Source organism: Equus asinus, chromosome 2 (genome assembly GCF_041296235.1).
Source record: "Equus asinus isolate D_3611 breed Donkey chromosome 2, EquAss-T2T_v2, whole genome shotgun sequence".
Taxonomy (NCBI): domain Eukaryota; kingdom Metazoa; phylum Chordata; class Mammalia; order Perissodactyla; family Equidae; genus Equus; species Equus asinus.
In genome coordinates, this window is record NC_091791.1 from 16,760,850 (window position 1) to 16,784,657 (window position 23,808).

Genomic DNA, 23,808 nt, shown 5'->3' on the forward strand with positions numbered 1-23,808 from the left:
ATGATCATCTCAATAGATGTATGCCTTTGGAAAAATTACACATCTGTTCATGATTTTTACAAAAAAACCTCAAATAACCAGGAACAGAAGGGAAATTTGCCAAGCTGATAAAGACATTTATGAAAAATCAACAGTGAACATCACACTTAAAGGTGAAAGGCTAAATACTTTCCAACTAAGACTAAGGTTCACTGTCACTAGTTCCATCCCATATTGTACTGTAGGTTCTAGCCAGTGCAATAAGGAAAGAAAAAAATAACATGCATGATTTGGAAAGGAAAAAAAAAACAACACTGTGTTTACTGTTAGGCAACTTGAAGAAAATCCTAAGGAATCTATAAGGAAAGTACTAGAATGGAAAAAATGAAGTCACCAAGGTCACGTAGTGCAAGAGCAATATATTAAACTGAATTTCTATAAAATAGCAAATAACTAGAAAATTAACGTCTTTGAAATTCCATTTATAATAGCATGAAGAAACAAGATGAAACTTGATAACTGAAGACAGTGACGGCTGCCGAGGTCTACATCTCCCGATACGTCCTCCAGAAAAGAAAAAGACAGAACAGAAAAAAGGAAATTACCCCAAAACTACGCCATCATCATAATCAACAACAGAAAAACAAAAAACCCACGGAAGCAACTTCATATGCTTCCATCCCACTGCAAGATTTTGTGATGAACAAGTCCTCACTAACATAAACCAGGAGAAGAAAGAAGAGGGGGCTAGCAACAAGTCTAAAGTTGATATAAAACCTACTCTAGAAAGAATAAGTCTATCCTAACTATGAAAATACAAAAACAGTGTCATTGTAGATCAGAGCACCATATTTAAGAAAAGGCCTTAAACACAGGCACAATTCGAAGTAGCAGTCTTGAGTACAGCTTTGTGGAGGAAAAAAAAGCACAAAGTAAAAGAGAGGTGGCTTTGGCAACCAAATGGTTAAAGGATAAAGAAATAAAGTGGGAAAACTAAATTCCTGCAACAAAAAAAAGAAAGCCACAAATTCAGAGGACACAGTATCCTTACCTTGACCACCAAAACTTCGCTATTCTAAAAAAAGAGAGCTCCATAAAACTAGGTATCCTATAAACTATGCCACTGCCACAAAAATAAAAAAAAAAAGAACCTATACAGAGTTCTTACTAAAAAATCAGAAAACCAGATCCAACATACCTTAACTGTTGAAAATTCCCCTGAAAAATACAACCGTGAAGTGGGAGACTGTAAGACAGCTCTCCAAACAGAATAAACATAGTCAAACCAGCATTTGAGGAGTTTAAAAAACCACCTTAAGTCAGAAATTCAAATATCAAGAATAGAAACGGACAGAAAAAAGGAAGAAATGAAAAGAGAGCTGACCACACTAAGGAAAGAGAGGAAAAACAAAAAAGCCTCAGAAAAGGACACTGAATTATAAGATGCCCAAGAGAGAACAGACTCCCCTGACAATTTAATGAGGCATTAAAGGAAGGCACAACAGCAACCAAGAAAGTGAAAAGGTGATTTAGAAAGAAATAAAGAAGGTCAGAAATGGAGAAAAATTAATATTTAAAACTCCAATCCAAGAAAACTCAGAAATAAAATAATTCCTTTGTGACCTGCACCCTAAGTCACTAGCCCCTGTCCTCCAAAAGTAACCACTACCACGATCTTTAATACCACAAAATAGTTTTGCCTGTTTTTAACATAGAGTAAATTGAAACATAGAGCATGTCTTCTATTGTGTCTGGCTTCTTCCTCTCAACATTATATTGGTGAAAACCATTCACACTGTTGCATGTAGATGTAGTTTAATCATTCTCACATTATGTATCTGATTGTGTGGACTATGAGTTTCTCTATTCATCTGTTGATGAACATTTGGATGATTTCCAGGTTGGAGCTATTAAAATAGTGCTGCTCTGAACATTCTTTTATATATCTTCCAAGTGAACATAGCAATGCTTTCTATTGGGTCTATTGGGTCTAAACCAGGAGTCAGCAAATGTTTTCTGAAAGGACCAAACAGTAAATATTTTAGACATTGAGGGCGCACACAGGCTCGGTCAAAAATTCTTCCCTTGTGTCCCTCTTTTCTTCCTTTCCTTTGCTTCCTTTCTTTCTTCCTTTTCTCTCCATTCCTTCCCTCCTCCTCTTCCTCTTTCTTGTTTTCAACCCTTTAAAAACGTAAAATCCCTCTTGTTCACGGGCCATATACAAACAAGCCACAGGCTAAATTTCACAGGAGAATGTAGTCTACCAGCCACTGGCCTAGACACAGAATCCCTGAGTCATAGGGTATGCGTTTGTTCAGCTTTAATAGATATTTCTAGACTGTCTTCCAAAGTGTCTATACCATTTAGGCTCTCAAGAAGCAGTATATGAGATTTCCACTTGCTGGACACCCTTGCTAACACTTAAAATTATCTCTTTTATTTTTAAATAACTCTGGTAGGTAATTAGTGGCATCATTTAGTGGTTTTAATTTGCAATTTCCCCCATGACTGAAAAAGTTATGCACCTTTTCAGATACATATTGGCCTTTTGAATATTCTCTTTTGTGATGTACCTGTTCAACTCTCTTGCCCATTTTCATTTGTGTTGTCTTTTTATTACTGATTTGTAACAAATGAGATTTTTACTAGATATTTGTATTGTAAATATCTTTTCTGATGCTATAGCTTGCTTTGTTCGCTTTCTAAATGTTTCTTTTGTCATGAATAGAATTTCTTAATCTTAATAGAATACAATTTACCATATTTTCTTGTATGGTTAATCTTTTGTGTCCCGTTTAAGAAGTCACTGACAACCAGAAACTGTGCTTTTTTAGCCTTCACATTTAGATCCACGATATATCTGGGATTAATACTTTGCATAATATGAGGTAGGGCTCGAGATACAATTTTTCAGATATCAAAGTCACCCAGCATCAGTCACTGAAAAGGCCATCCTTTTTCCCATCGCAGTGGCAGTGCTATCTTTGTCATAAATCAGGTTATCTTACATACATGGATCTGTTTCTATGTCTTTCACTGGTGTATCTGTCCATTCATATACCAATTCCACACTGTCTTAACCACTATAGATCTATCATAGTTGATAGCTGCAGTCATAAAAAATTATTTATCCTTTTTTCCTCATGCTTTCTGAATGCTCAATGGAAAACTGGTAGGAAATCAATCACAGAATTCCAGAGGGCATCGTTAATTAAAAATGTCAGTTTCTTGACTAGGAAACACTCATCCCTCATGTCCCATAGATATTTCCTGCCTCATTCCTAAAAAATTGTAGAGCATTGTGGGATCTGTATCCTTCTCTTCCAAAATGGTGGTCTAAACACAACTTTCTTCACATATTGTGAGCTTGGGAAATCATATGCACTCTTCTACTTCTCATAAGAGTTTCCCTATTTAAACCCAAATAACAAGATACATACACTTAACAAAATAGGGTTTTCTATTTTATATTTGGAAAACATGGCACTAGTTGTATGTATGTCAATATCCCCATTGCAATGACAATATTTTTAATTATTTCCTCTCTCTTTTTTCTATTTTCTTCTTCTGAAACTCCTATTAGGTATATTTGGAACTTCTCATTCTATCCTTATAGTCTTTAACCTCTTTTTGATATTTTGCATCATTTTATCTCTATCTCTTTCCTCCTGTACTTCAAATTATTTCTTCATATTTATCTCCTAGTTTGGTAATAATCTCCTCTACTATGTCTAATCTGCTATTTAATGCATCCATTAAATTTCTAGTTTCAGTGACTACATTTTTCACTTCTAGAAGTTTCTTTTGTCTATTTTTCTAAACTGCCATGTCTTTAAAAAATTTTTGTTTTGAAATAATTTTAGATTTATAGAAGAATTGCAAAAGAAGTACAGAGCATTCCTGTGTACCCTCATCCAGATTCTCCATATGTTAATATCTTATGTAATCATGGGCATATTTATCAAAGTTAAGAAATTAACATTGGCACAATACTATTAACTCATACAGATTTTATTTGGATTTCACCCGTTTAGCCACAAATGTCCTTTTCCTGTTCCACTATTCAATCCACGATACCACATTGCATTTAGTTATCATGTCCTTAGCTTCTTATAATCAGTGACAGTTTCTCAGTCTTTCCTTCTCTCGCAAAACTTTGATTGTTTTAAAGAGCACTGGTCAAGTATTTTGAAGAATGTCCCTCAATTTGGATTTGTCTGTTTGGTCATGGCTAGACTGGGTTATAGATTTGGGGGAAGAATATCACAGAAGTGAAGTGCCCTTCTTACCACATCATGTCAGGAGATACACGATATTAACATGACTTATTATTGGTGTAGTTAACCGAGATCACTTGGTTAAGATGATGTCTACTTGCTTTCTCCACTGTAAAGTTATAATTTTTCCACTTCCATACTCTATTCATTAGAAGTCAGTCACTACATTCAACTCACACACAAGGGGAGAGAAATTAAGCTCCACCTCCTAGTTGAAGAAGCGTCCAAGAATTTGTGGACATATGTTAAAACCACCACAGCAATTAATAAATATTTTTGAGGGAGACACATTGAAGCTACGCAAATATCCTGCATCTCCTTAAAATTTCACCCACTAATTTCAACATTCTTAAGTGGGTTATTACAGCAATTATTACTGTGGGGTTCTAATAGTGATTTTTTTATTGCCTTCATTCTTTCTATATTTATTATTTGGAATTTTTCTGTAAGAAATATTTGTCCATTCTCACCCATTTAATATTTATTTGGTCATTTAAACCAGTATAGAATCATGGACATATATTCTGTTCTTTGGGTTACAATCCAATGCAGTCATTATTCATTTTTTGCCCAGATTTGATCCATTGAGAATACTTCCAGGTTGGCTCTATGTCCCTTTCACATGATCTCAGCCCCTTTTTGTTGTTGTTCTTTTTTGGGGCACTTTCTGACTTTCTGGCACTAACCAACACTCCAGGTTCATCTTGTATTCTTCCTGCTCCAGCCCTGGAATGAGCCATTTCCCCAAGGTGCCCTGGTTCCTTTCACTGGAAAACAATATTTAGAAACTAAGATGTGGGCACTGGATGTGCTCATTGCTATTGGGGTGTCATGGCTTCTAGGCCCCCTCAGCAAACAGAGCTAGGAGATATATGTATATATACTAACCTATGTGTACACACATAACTATATTTACTTCTGTGTATATATATATATTAAAATAAACATGAATTCATGCTATCTCAGACTCTAATTCAATACCACAGGGTTCTTTGTAGTCTTCACTCCTTGCTTATTTTTAACCTCTTTCTCTGACAGTGGGAAACCTGGCTCACATTAAACACAATTTATTTACTTATTTGCCCAAACCTAGTAAACATATAAAATTTTGTAAAAATTGTTAACCCACACCATGTGAGAAAAAAATTTACTAACCAGAACCCAATATTTATATACTGCATTTTTTTCTTTAGCTTTACAGTATCTAGTCAAACACTGTTTTCCAAAGCTACTTAAGTTAGCTTTTTTTTTTTTTAATGAAGTTATGGCACACATACTACAGTTAAATTTACTTGTCACAGTTTTGCATTCCATCCTGGGATCCCACGACATCCTGCTTGACTTTTTTAATTTGCATTCAGAAAAGTTCATCCTTTGTGGTATACAATATGGGTTTTGACAAATGCATAGTCATGTATGAATTACTATAGCATCGTACAGAACAGTTCCATAACCCAAAAAATTCCATTGTGAGGCCTCTTGAGGTCAGTCCATACCTTTTACTACTCCTGGTAAATAACTGATCTGTTTTCCATCCCCATAGGTTTTCCTGTTCCAGATTGTTTTATAAATGAAACAGTACAACATGTAGCCTTTGGGTCTGGCTTCTTTCAGTAAGCAAAATGTATTTAAGATTCAGCCATGTTATGTGAATCAGTAGTGTGCTCCTTTTTTGCTTTTCATATATTTCAAAGTTTACGTAGCAGGTCCTGTTGCACCCTGTGCCATATCTCCTCAGTCCATCTGGTTTCACTGCAGCACACTGTCAGTGTCTCACACCCCGAAAGCAAGTTCTGCATTCTCTCTCTACTTTTCTGCCTCAGAATTTTCACTGGTGCCAGGGAAAGCTATTAATCAGACATGCTGGTATAGCTCAGAAGCACAATACCCTCAGAGGCATCACTCCACCAATGGGGGATGAGAGTTAGTGGATAAATGCCCCACCCTCCCAGTCCCTCAGTGGATTAATTCTGAGGAGCATTCTACATGGTTCTTCTTAGATCCCTAGTGGTCTGAGTCCAAATTTCCCAGGGTAGTAGCCAGCTTAATAAGACATATATTATTGGCTTGTCTCCCTTTGAAACTTTCTGTTCCCTCACTTGTGCTTCCTAGGTTCACCTCCCAAATAAATAGGTTCATCTCACCCAAGTCCTTGTGTGAAGCAGTTACCTCTTCTAGAACACTCTTTCCCCAGAGATCCCCATGACTAACTCCCTCATCTACTTGAGGTGTTTAGTGTTACTTCTGAGTAAGATCTTCTCTCACCACCCTATTTTAAATTGTGAGCCTTACCCTCTTGCTTGCTTTATTTATCTAACAGCACTTATCACCATCTAACTTCAAATATGCATGTGTGTGTACAATTGATCTTATTAATTTTATTTACAATACAGGCTCCATGAATGCAGTGATTTCAGTCTAATTTGTTAATTGTTGTGTCGGTAGCATCTAAAACACTCCTTGGCACATACTAGGCACTCAATAAAAGTATATTAAATAAATTAATTTTTCAAGAAGGTTGATTTTATTCAGCATAAGAACAGACTTCCTATGAAAAAACCCTGAAAATTTTACTGACCTTTAAAATTGAATGGTAGTGAATACCAATGGCAGCTTTCAAAATGAGGCCAGCTGACTCCATCACAGATATTATAGAGAACATTCCCATACTTAGCATGAAGTTTGACTAGATCCTCTGAGCTGCCTTTGAATTCTAAGATATAATAATACTATGAACAATATACTACGAGGTAGAGAATTGGCATAAAGCCAATATTTTTTCCTCTTAACAATTCACCGGAAAACAATTCTAATAACTATATGCCACGCATCTGGTTTAGCCTATTTAATGATTCCAAACAGAATACCAACTACACAACGGAGATGGATTTAGGAAAGAATATTTTTTTATCTTTGAAATTTGAATCTCATTTTTCATTATTTTTTTCTTTATCTTTATTATAAAAAATGAAAAATCATTTTTAGTTTCCTCAAGCAGACACTGAAATTATTTTCATCACATTTTTATTACCTGGACACTGGATAAAGGACCACTCATAGTTCTTTTCTTTAGGACAAAGACTGGTGTCAAGAAGCATCTCATTACTGTGCATTCCAACAAGTTTCATTGGTCCCCGTGAAGATCCTTCAATGCAGTGTCCTCTTCCTGTATTGCTAGGATCATTGCACCAGCCACATCCAGGCTGTTCCAAACATTGTCCACAGGTTCTCAATCCAGAACAATTTTGAGCTGCATGTGGAACATTAACAAATATGTTATATGACTTTATATTCAAATAGAATTGTAAGCTAATGGAAAAAATTAATATGATCTGAAAAAATACAGTAAAAGGTTGTCAATATAAACATTTCTTAATATTACCTAGGAAATAGCAATTACTTAAGGCAAATAAAACATACAGGATGAACAAAGAGGAGATAAAGGGACTGACTTGAGGGTGAGAAAAGGTGTGGTAACCATGACGTGGACAAAAATGAAGTGAACACTTAAAGACTCCTGAGAACTCTGCCAGTATTAGGACCTTTTGGGAGCTGATCCAGGGGCCTACAGACCACATTTACCACAGTCTGTGATGTAGAGCCGTGTGAGCTGTTCTTGTGGTGCCTAGTGAGGGCCTTCAAGGAAAACCTCTGCATCTGCCTTGAACATCCAGTGAAGTGATGCCCATTCGTTGAGATGGCTGAGCCCCATTTGGACTGCCTCTCATTGATGGCACTCTTCCCAAGGGTCGAAGATACTAGCATTTGGCTATCATGTGACAAATAAACTCAATCTCACCCAAAAAGCCAAACTGAATGGGAACACGGGGACTGGATAATCTGCCTCGGCCAGGCAACCAGCAGCACAGGCTCTGACTTTCAGGGCTGCAGAGTAACATTCCCAGACTCACTCACTGAAGCTCAGTCTTTTTTGTTTAACTGATGTATAACCTATGAGTCTCAACAAAGCCTATGAACACTGTGATGCCTTTTCCAAGGATGAATAGATTATAGTCTGCTATCGCATTCACAATAGTTGCTATGTGATGTTTTCAATTTTTAATTCACAATCAGAGTATCCTATATTGGACTGAGACTTTCTTTAATTACTTTTGCTGATGTCTTTCTAGAAAAGGCACGCTTCGTCTTGGGAATTGTTTGTCAACAGAAGATATCGACATAGGTATAAGACTCCATGAATGATGTTTTCTAGTCACATGCTAGAAAAACCTTAAAAGGAGGAAAAAGTGGTAGATTTCTGACAGACTCAATTTCATTGTTGTGGTGGTAATGACTTAATTGCCCTTCAATACTTTAATATTACTGGAAATAAAACTGTTTTTCATATTGCTGCAAACAAGTACACAAGCTTCTCAGTGAGCATCAGGAACTCAATATAGTGGTCTGTGAGGCTGTGAGGAGATAACAGAACATGGATTAAAGTATCCAGCAATTACAATATGATTTATTGTTATGAATTTTTTGCATGCTGAGCATTTCAGAGACTGGATATAAGAAGGTAGAAAATGAGTACCATCTCCTATATTTCCTTAATAGCAAATTTTAAAAGGAAGAATATTCTTTGAGTCATTGAAGACAAGAGAATGTTAACCCTGAAGATAAACAATTGATTGACAAGAACATACTTCCTTTTGAAATTTATGTTTTTTCAGAAGTACAGTGTTAAATGACTCATCATTTACCCTCAATAACTGAACATTTCACATATTACCGTACCCTTCTTTAGCTTTCTTGCTTTGAAATATTTTTCTTATATGTATTATAGTAGCTAGCCCACAGTATTGTTGACTAGGCTATTTTAATTACATTCAAAAATAGATTGGGTTGCTATGAAATCAATGGGAAATAATGGAAAATATCAAATTAGGTAAGTTATCTTGAAATTCCAATTATTTACTATCATGTGATGAATTGAAGTAAATCTTTACTATGTCTCACCCAGAATAAATCTAATTTTATGTTTACGGCCTATAGATATCTCCTAGGAAAGTATATTTTATTTTAGGACTATCTTTTAAGGAAAGATAACCAATAAAATGTCTTGAAAGAGCAGTACATACAAGTTAAATCTAAACTATTCTCAAAGACAACATTCCTGTTAATGCTTTTCAAACAGCTGGGGAAATCTTAAACGAAAGAATCTGGGGATTCTTGCATTGACTAAACGACAAACTATTAATCTTTTAGTTTTGTTTATCTATTCGATTTCAGGCTTTAATAACAAGTTACAAAATGTCATGTTAAGAGCAACATTCTATTCTCAAATTTTATTTTAGATATGAAACTAGTACATACGGGAATGTTTTTGTTTTTGCTCAAGAAAGGAGAGCAACATGCATTGCTGAAAGAGTAACAGAAAATTCATTCATTGGTATTTAATGGTGGCTCAAAAACTGACAGACTCTAATGATTTTTCTTACAGAAAACAGTAATACAGAAAAGACTTTTGTAGGGTGTACTATTTTTCCTAAGTTATTGATAGTATAGAGACTATGTATGAACTATAAGTAACCAGAGCAATCATTTCTATTTGATTTTATTTATTTTTGGCTTTTTGAAATATTATAAAATATTCAATATGGTTTTTGAAGTGTGTAAGAATTTGAAATATCAATCTGTAAGAAATTATGTCATCAAGTGATTACTGGAGACTTCCAGTTTCCAGTCCGGCACACAAGGAGCTTAGAAGTCACCACACCAGCCTCAAAAAAAGTAAAAAGCATCACAAACTGAAAAATCAACAATTCTTCTTAGATCGATCAGAGAACTGAGGTCACAAGGCAAACCACAGCCCCGAAAATTGGAGAGACAGACAGGAGGATACAGAAAAATCACAATTTACCAAAGCAGAAACCTCTGTGGGAAACAGTGCTAGGGTAAGAAAACCTGACTGTAACTGCCAAATTGCTGGAGGCTCAGTGTGGACAACTCTTGAGAGTTAAAATCTCCGGGGGGAGCCAGTCACAGGGAACCCCCACACTTTTGTGAGTTTTATCTCCAGGAGCTCTGCCAGGTCCTCACAGTGAATATCAAAGACAAACTACCTTGTGCTCCAGCAGGAGAGGGGAAAAGGAACTATTTTGAAATATGCCAGAGCATTCTTTTCTTCTTAACAAGACCTGGAAAAACTATTTAAGAGAGCCTAAACTGCTGGTGGTTTATCAGAGCCTAACTCACCTGATTAAAGGGAAATACCCAACTCTAGCCCTCTCTCCCCTTCCACATGGGGGAAGAGAAGTACACAACTCCAGCTCCCTCCAGCCATCCCGCACCACCTAAGAGAGGACAAAGACTGAGAAGCAGTGGTGAAGTTCACAGTACAGGGTACAGAGCCACCAGAAGACTGAAACCTAGTCACAGAGCTATAGAATACTTGCCCTCTCCCCTCACCCCACCTCTACATCAGTAAAGGCCTATTCACAGCAGTTTCTTTAACCCATACATCATATCTGGCTACCAAGAAAAAGTTACAAGGCATACCAAAAGGTAAAAAACACAACTGAAGAGGCAGAGCAAGCATCAGACCAGATATGGCAGAATGTTGGAAGTGTTAGACCAGGAATTTAAAACAACTATGGTTAATACGCTAAGGGCTCTAATGGATAAATTTGACAGCATGCAGGAACAGACAGTCAATGTAATCAAAACTATAAAACGCCTATAACAAAACATATAAGAAAATCTAGATGGCAAGCATGAAAAGATACTCCATATCATATGTCATTGATATGCAACTGAAAAAAAACAACAGTGAGATACTACTATACACCTATTAGAACGGCCAAAGTCCAGAACACTGACAACAACAACTCCTGGCGAGTATGTGGATTGTGAAGCAACAGGGACTCTCATTCACTGCTGGTGGAAATACAAAATACAGCCACTTTGAAAGACAGTTTGATGGTTTCTTACAAATGTAAACATACTTTTAACATATGATCCAGCAAACACACTCCTTGGTATTTATCTAAATGAACTGAAAATTTATGTTCACACAAAAACCTACACATGGATATTCATAGCAGCTTTATTCATAACTGCCAAAACTTGGAAGCAATGAAGATGTCCTTTAGTAGGTGAATAGACAAACTGAGGTACATCCAGACAATGGAATATTACTCAGCTTGACAAATAAACAAGCTATCAAGCCATGAAAGGACATGGAGGAAACAAATACATATTACTAAGTGAAGAAGTCAATCTGAAAAGGTTACATACTGTATGATCCCAACTATATGACACTCTGGAAAAGGCAAAACTATGGAATCAGTAAAAAGATTAGTGATTGACAGGAGTTAAGGAGTAAGGGAGGGAAAAATAGACAGAACACAAAGGATTTCTAGGGCAATGAAAGTACTTTGTATCCATGATGATAGATGTAAGCCATTATACACCTGTCTAACCCCACAGAATGGACCACACCAAGAGGAAACTCTAACATAAACTATGGACTTTGGGCAATAATGATGTACCAGTGTAGGTTCATAAATTATAACAAATGCACCACTCAGTGAGAGATGGTGACAGTGGGGGATGTGTGTGTGTGGGAGCAGAGGATATATGAGAAATCTCTGTACCTTCCTTTCAATGTTGCTGTGAACCTATGGCTCTAAAAATTAAAGTTCAATTAATTAAAAAAAAAAGATTACCTTCCCTAACTGCTAAGAAAAAAAAATGCTTAAGTTGAGTATGTACATAATCTGTAAAATACTGAAAGAAATGTAGATTTGTGAGATGTATACTATATTCTCACGTTTTTATTATTCCATTTTCACTATATTAATTTAATTGCATTTTTTTAACTTTTATATATTAAGAACTAAATCTTCTATTATTGCTTTAAATAATCCCCTTGGAATTCATTTTCACAGAGTATCTAACTACTTAAAATATATCAATTATTAATAATTCCAGTTATTAACAAAGCTTTCTTAAAAATCATTAGGCAAAGTTTATATTAAAATATATTTTCCTTCAACTTGTGAATTTTAAGCAAATAAAAATAAAAAAACCATAACAAAGGATAAATATCTGAATCTTAGAAAACAAAAAGATGGAAAGTACAAGTGAATTTAAGAGATACTGAGATACATCTAGAAATCCAAACAACTATTTTAAGATTTCCAAAAAGAGTAAATAAAAGAAAACAAATAATCTAAGACATGTAGGAACATTTTTAGCAGATAAAAAAAGAAACTACTCCTCAGATTGAAAAGATTCAGACTGAAAAATCCACATCAATTACTAGAAAACTGAATTGAAACAAACTGCAAAATTTTAAAATCCACAGATAAAGAGAAAAATTTTAAAAGCTCTCAAAGAAAGGGGAAAGGAAAGATGTCCCACAAAGGAATGAAAATTAAATTGGCATGAGAATTCTCATCCACAACACCGATTGCTACAAGTTCTGAGGAAAGAATTACGTAGAACGCCACATTCTAGCCATTTTATCATTCAAGTGAACATGAAAAATACACTTTAAGACAGGCAAAGACTGAAAAAGTTTACTAGAGACAAATTTATTTGCAAAGAAGTACTAAAGTCTATTCTCCAAAAGATGAATAAAAGAAGGAATGGAATACAAGAAAGATTTGTGAGCAGAGAAGACAACTTAGACATAACTCTAAATAATTTTTAAAGTTCTTACGAGTATAAGAGCTTGGAGACTTTCCAAGCTCCTTTTCCCCTACCTTTTGGCTTTTTTTATTGTGAAATATAACACACCTACAGAGAAGTACACAAAGAAAAATGTGAGATCAACAAATTATTGTAAATAAATACTCTGTTCCTGTACGCAGTCTAGAAGGGGAACATTGCCTCCCTTGTACCATTTTCCCAATCAGCGCCCCTAATCTTTTACCTGCAGTATCCACTGACGTTTATAATAACTTTTTGCCTTACTCTATAGTTTTACCACCTAATTATTCATTCTTAAACAATATAGTGTAGTTTTGCCTACTTTTGAACTTATCTGAAACAGAGTCAGAGTATATAATCATTTGTGTCTGGCTTCTTTCACTGAACATTAACGTTTGTGGAGAGACAAACATGACTCTGGAGGCAGGAGAGGCTAAGTACTGTCTCAATCCCCTACAAATCTCCAGCACCGGGATTGCTCTCCTCTAGGCAGCTGGCTCCCAGTTATAAGGTATTTTAGGTGCTAGTAAGACCATTTTATGTTGACAACAACCCAGTACCACACACTTGATCACGTACCTCCCCATTCCTTATCACAGTTCCTAAAAACGCATAGCAACAGGGAACTAAACCCATAATATATCCAGCAGTGCCATCTCAGGAACACCTCTCCACTTGATGCCAGAAGCCTGGGGGAACAACTGTACACAACAGCCTCAGCCTGGAAGTTCTGGCCTGCACTATGGCACTTACCGTCTTGTCTCAGCTCTTCATGCAACAGCGATGCCCAATATGGAGCAAATATGGATTTGGGTGGTGCCTAGGGATATGGGGGCATGCCCCTTGGGAGTGATGGAAATCTGGAAAAACCAGTGAGTCTCCACCTGCATTTTCTTAAGCAGCTGGCTACCTCTAAATGAGAAAGTCACTCATCCGAGAAAGAAGGGCTAATAACTGAGTGACGATGTGGTCTGAGGGCCACTGGATGCCAGAAGCAAGCCTTAAACAGTAGATTCATCACCAAAAGGGATCTCAGAATTATGAAGCTGCTGATTGCAAACTGTAACACCCTACCTCTTAGAGGAAAAACAAGAGAGCTCAGAAGAAGGATGGAAAGAGGAGTGGATGGACAGACGATGCATGTTGCTGTTAGGATAGTTATCTGTATTTCATCACAGTCATGTTGCCAGTGGCTCCTCGTATGGAAGGAATGCAAGGAAGCCAATGAGCTAATAAGAATGTCCAGAAGGTACATTAAGAAAGTTACAAGAACAAGCTGCTTTATGGCCCACACTCCTAGGAAACCTGCAAGTAGCTGCTTCCAGGAGGGAGAGGAACAGAGGGAAACCAGTGGACTAATACAAAACCTGGAATGGATCTACAAGGGTTGCAAAGATGGGATAAGAGAAGAGATAATAGTGTCTAATTTAGAGCAATTGTTAGGAGAAAGGAACTAGAATAGGGATGAGAAGATCCTCTGGGCAGGATTCCTTTGTAAAGACTGAAACTATTCCCTATCCCATTGAATACCGTTCAACTACGACACGTGCCCGAGATTCATCAATGGACCTCAAGTGGCTGATATTTTATTTCCTTTGACCACACTGTAGCTACAGTTTCTTTGGCCTGGCACATGTTAATTGGATTCACTCACTGGAAACCCTGGAAACCTTATTATAGGTAAAAGTATTGGGAGAGAAACAAAACAAAACAAGGATTCCTGGTCCTTCTGTCCTCGTGAGCTTTTTCAGGAGCTGGGAAGTGGGTGAACTAAAAAGGAACAAGATGTACCTCTCACTTTATCTATGCTTATTTGGATTTAGCAAGTGAAAGGATGTTTTGCTTTGTTCAAAGAAAGGATTTCTGAATGGAAATCAATGTGGACTCCAACTTTATCTAAGGTGATTCTGCAGCTAACTGTGGTTGTGGAATGGTGACTCCTGGGCCCCTGCAGAGCATATTATTCCCCTAAAAAGGACAGAAGGTCTGAATCAATCACAGGAGGAAGAGACTCCAATTAGTGGGACATGAATGAATGCATTCAACATTCAGAGGCAGGTAGTGTGGCAGTGGAAGTAAATAATCCCTTCAACCTTATTACAAATCTGAACAGACCAATTAATTCATATCCCTGATGGAAAGGCACCTTTTTGATAAGCCTCAGCGTCAGAGGGTGGACTGCGGAAAAAAAACCACGTTTTCTGCTAACAAGGAGCTAGGTGAGACCAGTAGCTTCTACGTTCTTCCAAGAAAAAGGAGCTGCACATGGTCTCAAATTCCTACAAGGACACCAAGTGCTATCAGTAGTAGTATGCAACTCCCCTGGCAGTGGCATCCTGATGCAATTTGTCTTTGCAAGAAAGGCCACTCTCATAACCACACAGCACCCTGCATCACAGACTCCATCAGGGGCATCCTTATCATACAGTCCTTATAAAACATGAAACCAGCAAGGGGCAGGATCTTCTCCTGAAGCACAACCCACTGCAAGTCCAGAACTGCCCTGCCGATATGACTCTGCATGTGATGCTGAGATTGTGTTTCCTGTATTTGTAGCAAAAATACCACCATTGAAATATATCCTTGCAAAAAAATGCTTAACTTCAATCTAACTATGAGGAAATAATCACACAAATCCAAACTGGGGAACCTTCAAAACAAGTGCTGTATATTCTTTAAAAATATTATAGTCATGTAAGATAAAGAAGACATGAGAACTGTGCTAGATTAAAGGTCACTAAAGAAGCACAAGAGAGCAAACTGTGATCCTTGAAGTGAGCACTTTCAAGAAGTGTTATGCTGTTTGCAACATACACTCAGAGTTGGGGCGAGCACAGATGGGGCACAATCTTAATATGTAGGGTGTGACACTTAGAATTCAAAATGAGGGTACAAGATAAATCAAGGGCTTATAGCATTAATAAGTTTTAAAACTAGCTACAACAATATTTTTTCTCATTTCTTAAAAACTTCCTCAAATGTTTAATTCCTCTTTCCATCACAGAAAAGAGATTTGTGTTGCCATTAAATGAAAAGTCACTCTAGATAAATACTTACGAGAGCAGGTGGCAGTTTGCCACTCCAGACATTGTCCATACGGAAAAGAGATGATATAAGCATTAGAGTCAACGCAGCGTTTCGTGCTGCTGCACCACATACACTCCATGCCGTTGCTTGTACAGTTGGAACACGACGTCCTTAGAGAACACGGCTTTTTGCATGGCCTTGCATTTTGATTTGGACTAACTGGAATAAATCAACAAATATAATTATTTTATTTGTTAATTGTACTTTAACAGAAGTATATGAGTTTCATTTGTTTTGCTGTTTAGGGGATGTTTCAATTAAGCCAAGGGTGGGATAAAAATTATAGCAAAAATTAAATAAGGTAAATGAAAATGAAGATGACGTCAATAATTTTTAAATTTATTATCAAATTTGAAAATTATAATTCCTTGGGAATTTTAAATCCCTTATAAAGTACATGAAGTTGTATCATTTAAAAATTATAAACAGAAATGAAATACATAACCTAATTTTTCTATTTACTTACTGGCTTGATACTAGATACACTATCATTATTTACTTTCCTAACTACAATCTTTTCCATAAACATCCCACACCTTATCAAAGCAAATGTCCTGTCAGTGAACATGTCTCTGATATAAACAATAAAAAGAAAAAATTTACTATACGATATTTATATAAAATATAATATTTATCGCACCTTTTAAGGGTGACTATCATTTTAAAAAAATGTTGGCAAGCATTTGGAGAAATTGAAACCCTTGTAAGTTGTAAAATGGTGCAGCTTCTATGGCAAAAATATGGCAATTTCTCAAAAAATTAAACATAGAATTACCATATGATATAGCAATTCCACTTCTGACTATATACCCAAAATGCATAAAAGCAGAAACTGGAAAAGATATTTGTACAGTATCATAGTGAGATGGTGCAAGTTACTTCAGTCCCATGGACTATTCTGGAGGGAGCGATGGAAAGAGGGATTGAAATATAATATTTTTTAAAAATATAAGTTTACTGGACTACTTACCTACAGGTTTTTCACAGACAAGGCCATCAGCCATGGATGTACAAGGATTAGCTTTTAAGCCTGCCACTGCAGCCCTTTCTAGATACGCACAAAACCCAGAGTCATTCGGTTCACCCGGAAGCCACTGTAGCGTTGTGTTTGTAAAAGGAGACATGTCTTCCCATCCCCAGTAGGAGATGTTGATCTTGCGCAAGCCTACCCAAGGTGATACTTTCTGTAAACAGTGGAAGAGGAGCATTAAAAAAGTTAGATGTAAAAATACTGTCATATCCCTTAGCAAATAGTTCATATCATTAAAAATTACATTTGAAAATATATAGAACTGCCTTTGTAAATGACGTCTAGTACCAAAGATAATTAACAATTCCAGCACATTTTAGAGAATGATGTAGAATAGAACACTATTTTTTAAACATAGATTTTGTGTTTAGCTACATGATTGGAGTCAGTATTGAGCCCTCAGTTTCCTCTTCTATAAAATGGAGACATAAATGTCTCATATAAATACCTACCTTATGATGTAAGACCCTTAAACACTTAACATACTGCTGCTGCTGCTGTTACTGCTACTACTGCTCCCAGTGTAATCAGTTATGGGGGTAAGAACCTACAGCTAAATTCCTGCATATGCACTGTGAGAAAACAGAAAATGAAATCAACTAGCAGTATATAGAGGCTGAGTGAAGACTTTGTAACAGGTTTACAAAAGGACTAAGAAGAATAACCGCCTCTCTCCTAGTTCAGACTTCTACTAGCATATTAGGACTTCCATGCAATTTTAGACAAAATTATGTCATCTACTTTCATTATTGAAGAGATCAAAAAATCTGATAAAATCTCTGACTCTTGTGCCTAAAATTTAACCAGCTGAGGTTGACAAATGCCACAAAACTGAATATTCTTAGTGCACGAATATTTCCAAAATAACTTGAAAATAAAATATATTTTATACTTATAAACCTTATTTTAATGATTACTCAATTTTAAAATGTTATTCTTATGATACTCAAAAAATAAGAGAGATACTCTTAGTCCAAGTTACTCTCTCTACAAAATTCTATTAGATTATGAACACCTCTACCTTTTTCTTTTCTTGTTTCTGCTTTAGAGTTATGCAAATTTTTTTCAGATTTTATTCTTTGATTTTTTTCTAGCTTTCTTGAGGTACAATTGATAAAAATTGTGTATATTCAAGGTGAACAATGCAATGTTTTGGTATACCTATACATCGTGAAATGATTACCACAATCAAGCTAACTAATATACCCATCACCTCATATAGTTACCTTTTTTTGTGGTGAGAACATTTAAGATCTAGTCTCAATAAATTTCAAGTATATAATAGAATATTATTAACAACAGTAACCATGCTGTACATTAGATCTCCAGAACTTATTTATCCTGCATAACTGAAACTTTGTATCTTTGACCTGCATCTCCACATTTCCATCACTTACCCCCCAGGCCCTGGCAACCGCCATTATACTATCTACTTTTATGAGTTCGACTTTTTTAGATTCCACATACAAGTGAGATGATACAGTATTTGTCTTTCTGTGTCTGGCTTATTTCACTTAGCATGTCCTCCTGGTTCACCCATGTTACAAATGGCAGGATTTCCTGACTTTTTCAGGTGGAGTAATATTCCATTATACATCACTTTTCATTTTCTCTTTCCATTCATCCATTGATGGATAATTAGGTTGTTTCCATACCTTGGCTATTATGAGTAATTCTGCAATGTGCATAAGAACACAGATATTTCTTTGAGAAACTGTTTACATTTCCTTAGGATATACGGCCAGGTATGGGATTGCTGAATCATATGGTAGTTCTAGTTTTAATTTTTTGAGGAACTTCCATACTGTTTTCCAAATTGATTATACCAATTTACATTCCCATCAACAGTATACAAGGGTTCCTTTTTCTCCACATCTTTAACAACACTCATCTCTTGTCTTTTTGATAATAGCCATTCTGACAAGTATCAAGTATATCAATTTGGTTTTGATTTGTATTTCCCTGACATTTAGTGATATCGAGTTTTTTATCATATACCTTTTGGCCGTTTGTATGTCTTCGTTGGAAAAACGTCTATTCATGTCCTTTGCCCATTTTTTAACTGGGTTATTTTTTCTATTGAGTTGTTTGAGTTTCTTATATATTCTGGACATTAATTCCATATTAGAAGTATGGTTTACAAACATTTTCTCCCTCTTCATAGGTTGTCTCTTTACTCTGCTGATTGTTTCCTTTGCCGTGTAGAAGCTTATTAGTTTGATGCAATCCTATTTGTCTATCTTTGTTCTTGTTACCTGTGCTTTTGGGGTCATATTCAAAACAGCATTGTCCTGACCAATGTCAAAAAGCTTTTTCCCCATGTCTTCTTCTAGTAGTTTTAGAGTTTCAGGTCTTATGTTTAAGTCTTTAATCCATTTGAGATTTTCGCCTACGGTGTGAGATAAGGGTCCATTTTCACTCTTCTGCATGAGGATATCCAGTTTTCCCAGCATCATTTATTGAAGAGACTGTCCTTTCCCCATTGTATGTTCTTGGCACATCTGTTGATGATTAATTGATCACAGATGCATGGATTTATTTCTGGGCTCTGTTATAATGTGTCTTGGTGAAGATCTCTGTAAGTTTAATCAGTTGAGATTCCATGAGTTTCATGAATCTGGATGTTCATTTCCCTTTCAGATTTGGGGAGTTTCTTGTCATTATTTCTTTAAATAAGCTTTCTGCCCCCTTCTCCTTCTCTGCTGTTCTGGGACTCTTATAATGTGTATACAGATTCACTTGATGGTCTATTCTAAGTCCCATAGGCTTTCTTCACTCTTTTTCATTCTTTTTTTTTTTCCTCTCTCTCTGGGTAATTTCAAATGACTTGCCTTTGAGCTTGCTAATTCTTTTTTCTGCTTGATAGAGTCTGCTGTTGAAGCTCTGTATGAAATTTTTTAGTTAAGTCATTGTGTTCTTCAGCTCCATAATTTCTGTTTCTTTTTTATGGTTTCTATCATTTTGTTGAACTTCTCATTTTGTTCATGTATTGTTTTCCTAATATCATTCACCCATCTATCTGTGTTCCTTGTAACTCTAAGCCTCTTTTAGACGGTTATTTTGAATTCTTTGTCAGGCAGTTTGTAGATCTCCATTTCCTTAAGGTTGGTTACTCGTGCTTTGTTTTGTTCCTTTGGTAGTATAATGTTTCCCCAATGTTTTGTGATCCCTATGGCTTCACATAGGTGACTGTGCATTTGAAGAAGTAATCACTTCTTCCAGTCTCTATAAACTGGCTTCAGTAAGAAAAGCTCTTCACCAGTCAGCCCATCCAGAGATTCTGGTGGACTGTCTGCTAGAGTCCAAGGACAGGCTTACTGCTGGAGTGCTTGGGTGGGCTGGCCTGGTGGCTAGGTCAGTGGATGAACAAGCCTAGAACCTGGGCCCACAGAGGCTTGCCTGGTACCTGGGTCTACAGGGGCAAGCCTGCAGCCTAGGTCCACTGGAGTGGGTCTGGAGCTTTGGTCCTCATGAGCAGGCCAGGTGCCAGGGTCCATGGGGGTGGACCTGGAATCTGAGTCTGTAGGTATAGGCCTGGATCCTGGGTCCATGGGGGCTGGCCTGGCACAAAGAGTCACTGGGGTAGGCCTGGTTACTGAGTCTATGATGGCAGATCTGCAGCCTGAGTCCACAGAGGCCTGTATGGAGCCTGGATCTGTGGGGGCCAGTCTGAAGGAAACATGGGAGGGCTAGCCTGACGCTGGATGGGTCTTCGGCCTAAGTCCATGGGGGTCAGCCTGGTGCTTTGGGAGAGCCTGGCACCTGGGCTCATGGGTATGGGCCTGGTCCTGAGTCTGCAGGGGTTAGCCTGATGCCAGGCTTCAGTGGGGCAGGCCTGGTGCCTAGATCCATGAGGATAAGCCTGATCCTCAGCTGGCAGAGGATGGCCTGGAGGCTGAGTCCCTGGGGGTGGGCCTAGTACCTGGGACTATAGGGGTGGTCCTGAAGGTTGGGTCCTCAGGGCAGGGCCTAAAGCCTGAGTCTGTACAATGGGCCTTATCCTGGGTCTGCAGGGATCAGCCCAGTGCTGTGGTCTATTGGGGAAAGCCCGGACCCTAGGTCTGCTGGAGCCTATGGCCACAGGCAGGCTGGCCTGGAGGCTGGGTCTACAAGTGCCAGCCTGGAGCCTGAGGCCATGAAGCCAGTCTGGCATTGAAGTGTGCCTGGTGTCTGGGTCTGCAAGAACCAGCCAGGCACCAGGGGTCATTAGAACAGGCCTGGAGCTGGGGTCCTCAGCAAAGTTGGGTGCTCACTTCACTCTTCTTCCTCTTTGCAGAGGGTCTCTCTCACCACGCTTCACTGCCCTGCACAGGCTTGGGGGCGGGATGATACAGGTAATGTGAAATTGTCTTTCTATCCTCTTCAATGAGCCTTTTCTTATTTCTGTGCTCCAAGATGCTGTAATCTCTTACCTGGATTCCTTAGCTCCTGTGAAGGTACTTCGGTATATGGATGGTTGTTCAAATCAATGTTTCTATGAAGGGACAAGCACTGGAAACTTCCATTCTGTCATCTTGCTGACATTATTCCTAAACACTTCTACCTTAATATACATGATAATATATTTATTTTCTAAGTTACTAAGTTAATGCTATTTTATTATAATGTGAGGAGGTTTCAAGACTCCACATCATCCTTTTTACATTGTGGACTGTCAGCATAGAGAAAAATATGTCTCTCCATCTGATTCTGAATCTTTAAAAATAACATATATATATATATATTTTTTTTTTCAGCATTTATTCTAAATATTTGTACAAATGGTCCTGGAGAGCTTATAACTATAAAGCTATAAATGTGTAAAGTATAGAAATATAACAAATTTTACATAATAAACACTCAAATATTTCTTAGATAAAATTAAAATATCTGACGATGCTCACTATGATCACCTAGTAGAGTACTGTATACATAGTAGGTAAGTTTTGCTGAACAAAGTTCATGAGAACAGAGATGATTATTTTCCATTATCCAACTCCTGAGATAGAAATAGTATTTAATAAACAATGTTTCTAATTATAAAAATACACATGCTGCTTCACCTTGTGATCATCATATATTTCGTACATTATTCTGAAAGATATTTTGATAACAGAAAAGCTATAACATTTTTACAGTTCTTGATAATGACAGCAGGAGTCAATCCAACATAGATATTTCAGATTAATGACTGTGCTTCACATTACAACAACTCTGCCTATATTTCCAAACACTATCTATGGTAAGACAAGTCATTTAAAATGAAATATTACTTCCTAGTTCATCATGATAAGAATCTTAGAGGAAGAGTAGAGGAACAGAAAAATGAAGCAGTTGATAAAACATTTAAAGTAACAATTACCCAGTAAATGAACTGGACAGGCAGCTGAAAATGAAAGATAAATGATTGTATTATGAAAATTTACCACATCACACCATAAATCATTGCAAGATTTCCTTAGCCATTTCCAATAAGCAAATGATTATTTGACCCAGGATATCTCTTTAAAGGGCACGAATTTGTTGCTCTTTATTTACTGAGGAAGAGTTATCTTAAATTTATACAGCTGCAATGACTTAGGATATAATTCATTTTCTATAAAGATAGGCTTAATGGAATGTCGCCTTGCAGAAGTTTCCACCTTTGAAATTTTGCTAAAGCTCAGCTTCTAATGAAACAAAACATTCTTAATTTACGTGGCATGCTAGTCCACAAACTACCAAATCGAAGTTCATCACACATCCAAAATAATTGTTAGTCCAATCTTTATGATTTATAATAATATAGAAGAAAAAAAGAGCAAGTAACACAAGAAAATCTTGAAATATGCAACTTCTAAAATAACACATTTCAAGGTTATAGTCTAAGAGCTAAAAATAATATATTTTTAAAAGGGAAAAAAGCAATGGAGCTCTAACGCCAAATACTAGTACTTTCAAAAATTCAAAGAATGTGGACCTACCAAAAATAAGCTCTTTATATGTGATACATATTCAGTAAAATTTATTTTCAAATGTTCTTTGGTAACTGTCCCTCAAGTTTGTAATCTAAAACATGGAGCTCCTGGTAGCACAAGAATATAAACAGATCTTAAGTTACATTGTACGCTCCACATGATTAAAAATAAAACTTTACAAATAGACCTTCTCACATTTTTCTAAAATATTGAAAAAATCAAGAGATCTCTACGTGACACCACATACATCTTATCCTCCAGTCGCAAAGCTGGTAGCTCTCAAACAAGACAAATTAAGAGAAAAAACATAGGTGCTCCCATGGCCTCCTTACAAGTATCTTTTTGTACTGGCCAACTCAAAGTCCTGCAAAAGGGAGCTGGGTATTTCTCTAGCAAACTCCTTAAGTCATCATTACTGGTTAGATATCTACTACTGGTTAGATATCGCCTTGCGTGCATCTATTATTGTAGTTATCATACTTCAGTATAATTGTGTTTGTCTTGCTCTCTTTGAGAACAGTGCTTGTCTTCTGATCTCTACTCTCAGCAAGCAGTAGATTGCCAAGTACACCAAAGGTGCTCAATAAGTGTGTACTAAATGAAGGAATACCGGCCCATCTTTCACAGAAAAAGAGCTACAGATCACACAAAAATGGTTTTACAGCTCAATTTTTCATAATAATTTAATTACCATAGTTTTTGTTTACCCTATCTATTAATATCAGGCATATAAATCTGTTTGACAGCCAGCAAGTATCATATTGGGATATCCACTTGAAAATTTTGAATATTTATAAAAACCAGGGATATAATTAATTTATCCATTTTATTAATGAGGAGG

General features: G+C 36.7%; 1 protein-coding gene across 2 annotated transcripts in view; it reads right to left on the reverse strand.

Moving 5' to 3' along the window:
- The window catches only part of ATRNL1 (attractin like 1), a 737,371-nt gene that overhangs the window by 544,398 nt on the left and 169,165 nt on the right, over nucleotides 1-23,808 (reverse strand). For both annotated transcript variants that reach the window (XM_014849275.3, XM_070482616.1), the window contains exons 16-18: nucleotides 16,972-17,185; nucleotides 15,972-16,160; nucleotides 7,288-7,506 (exon numbers count right to left, since the gene is read on the reverse strand). In XM_014849275.3, the coding sequence (XP_014704761.2) occupies nucleotides 7,288-7,506; nucleotides 15,972-16,160; nucleotides 16,972-17,185 (622 nt within the window). The remainder of the gene's footprint in view (nucleotides 1-7,287; nucleotides 7,507-15,971; nucleotides 16,161-16,971; nucleotides 17,186-23,808) is intronic.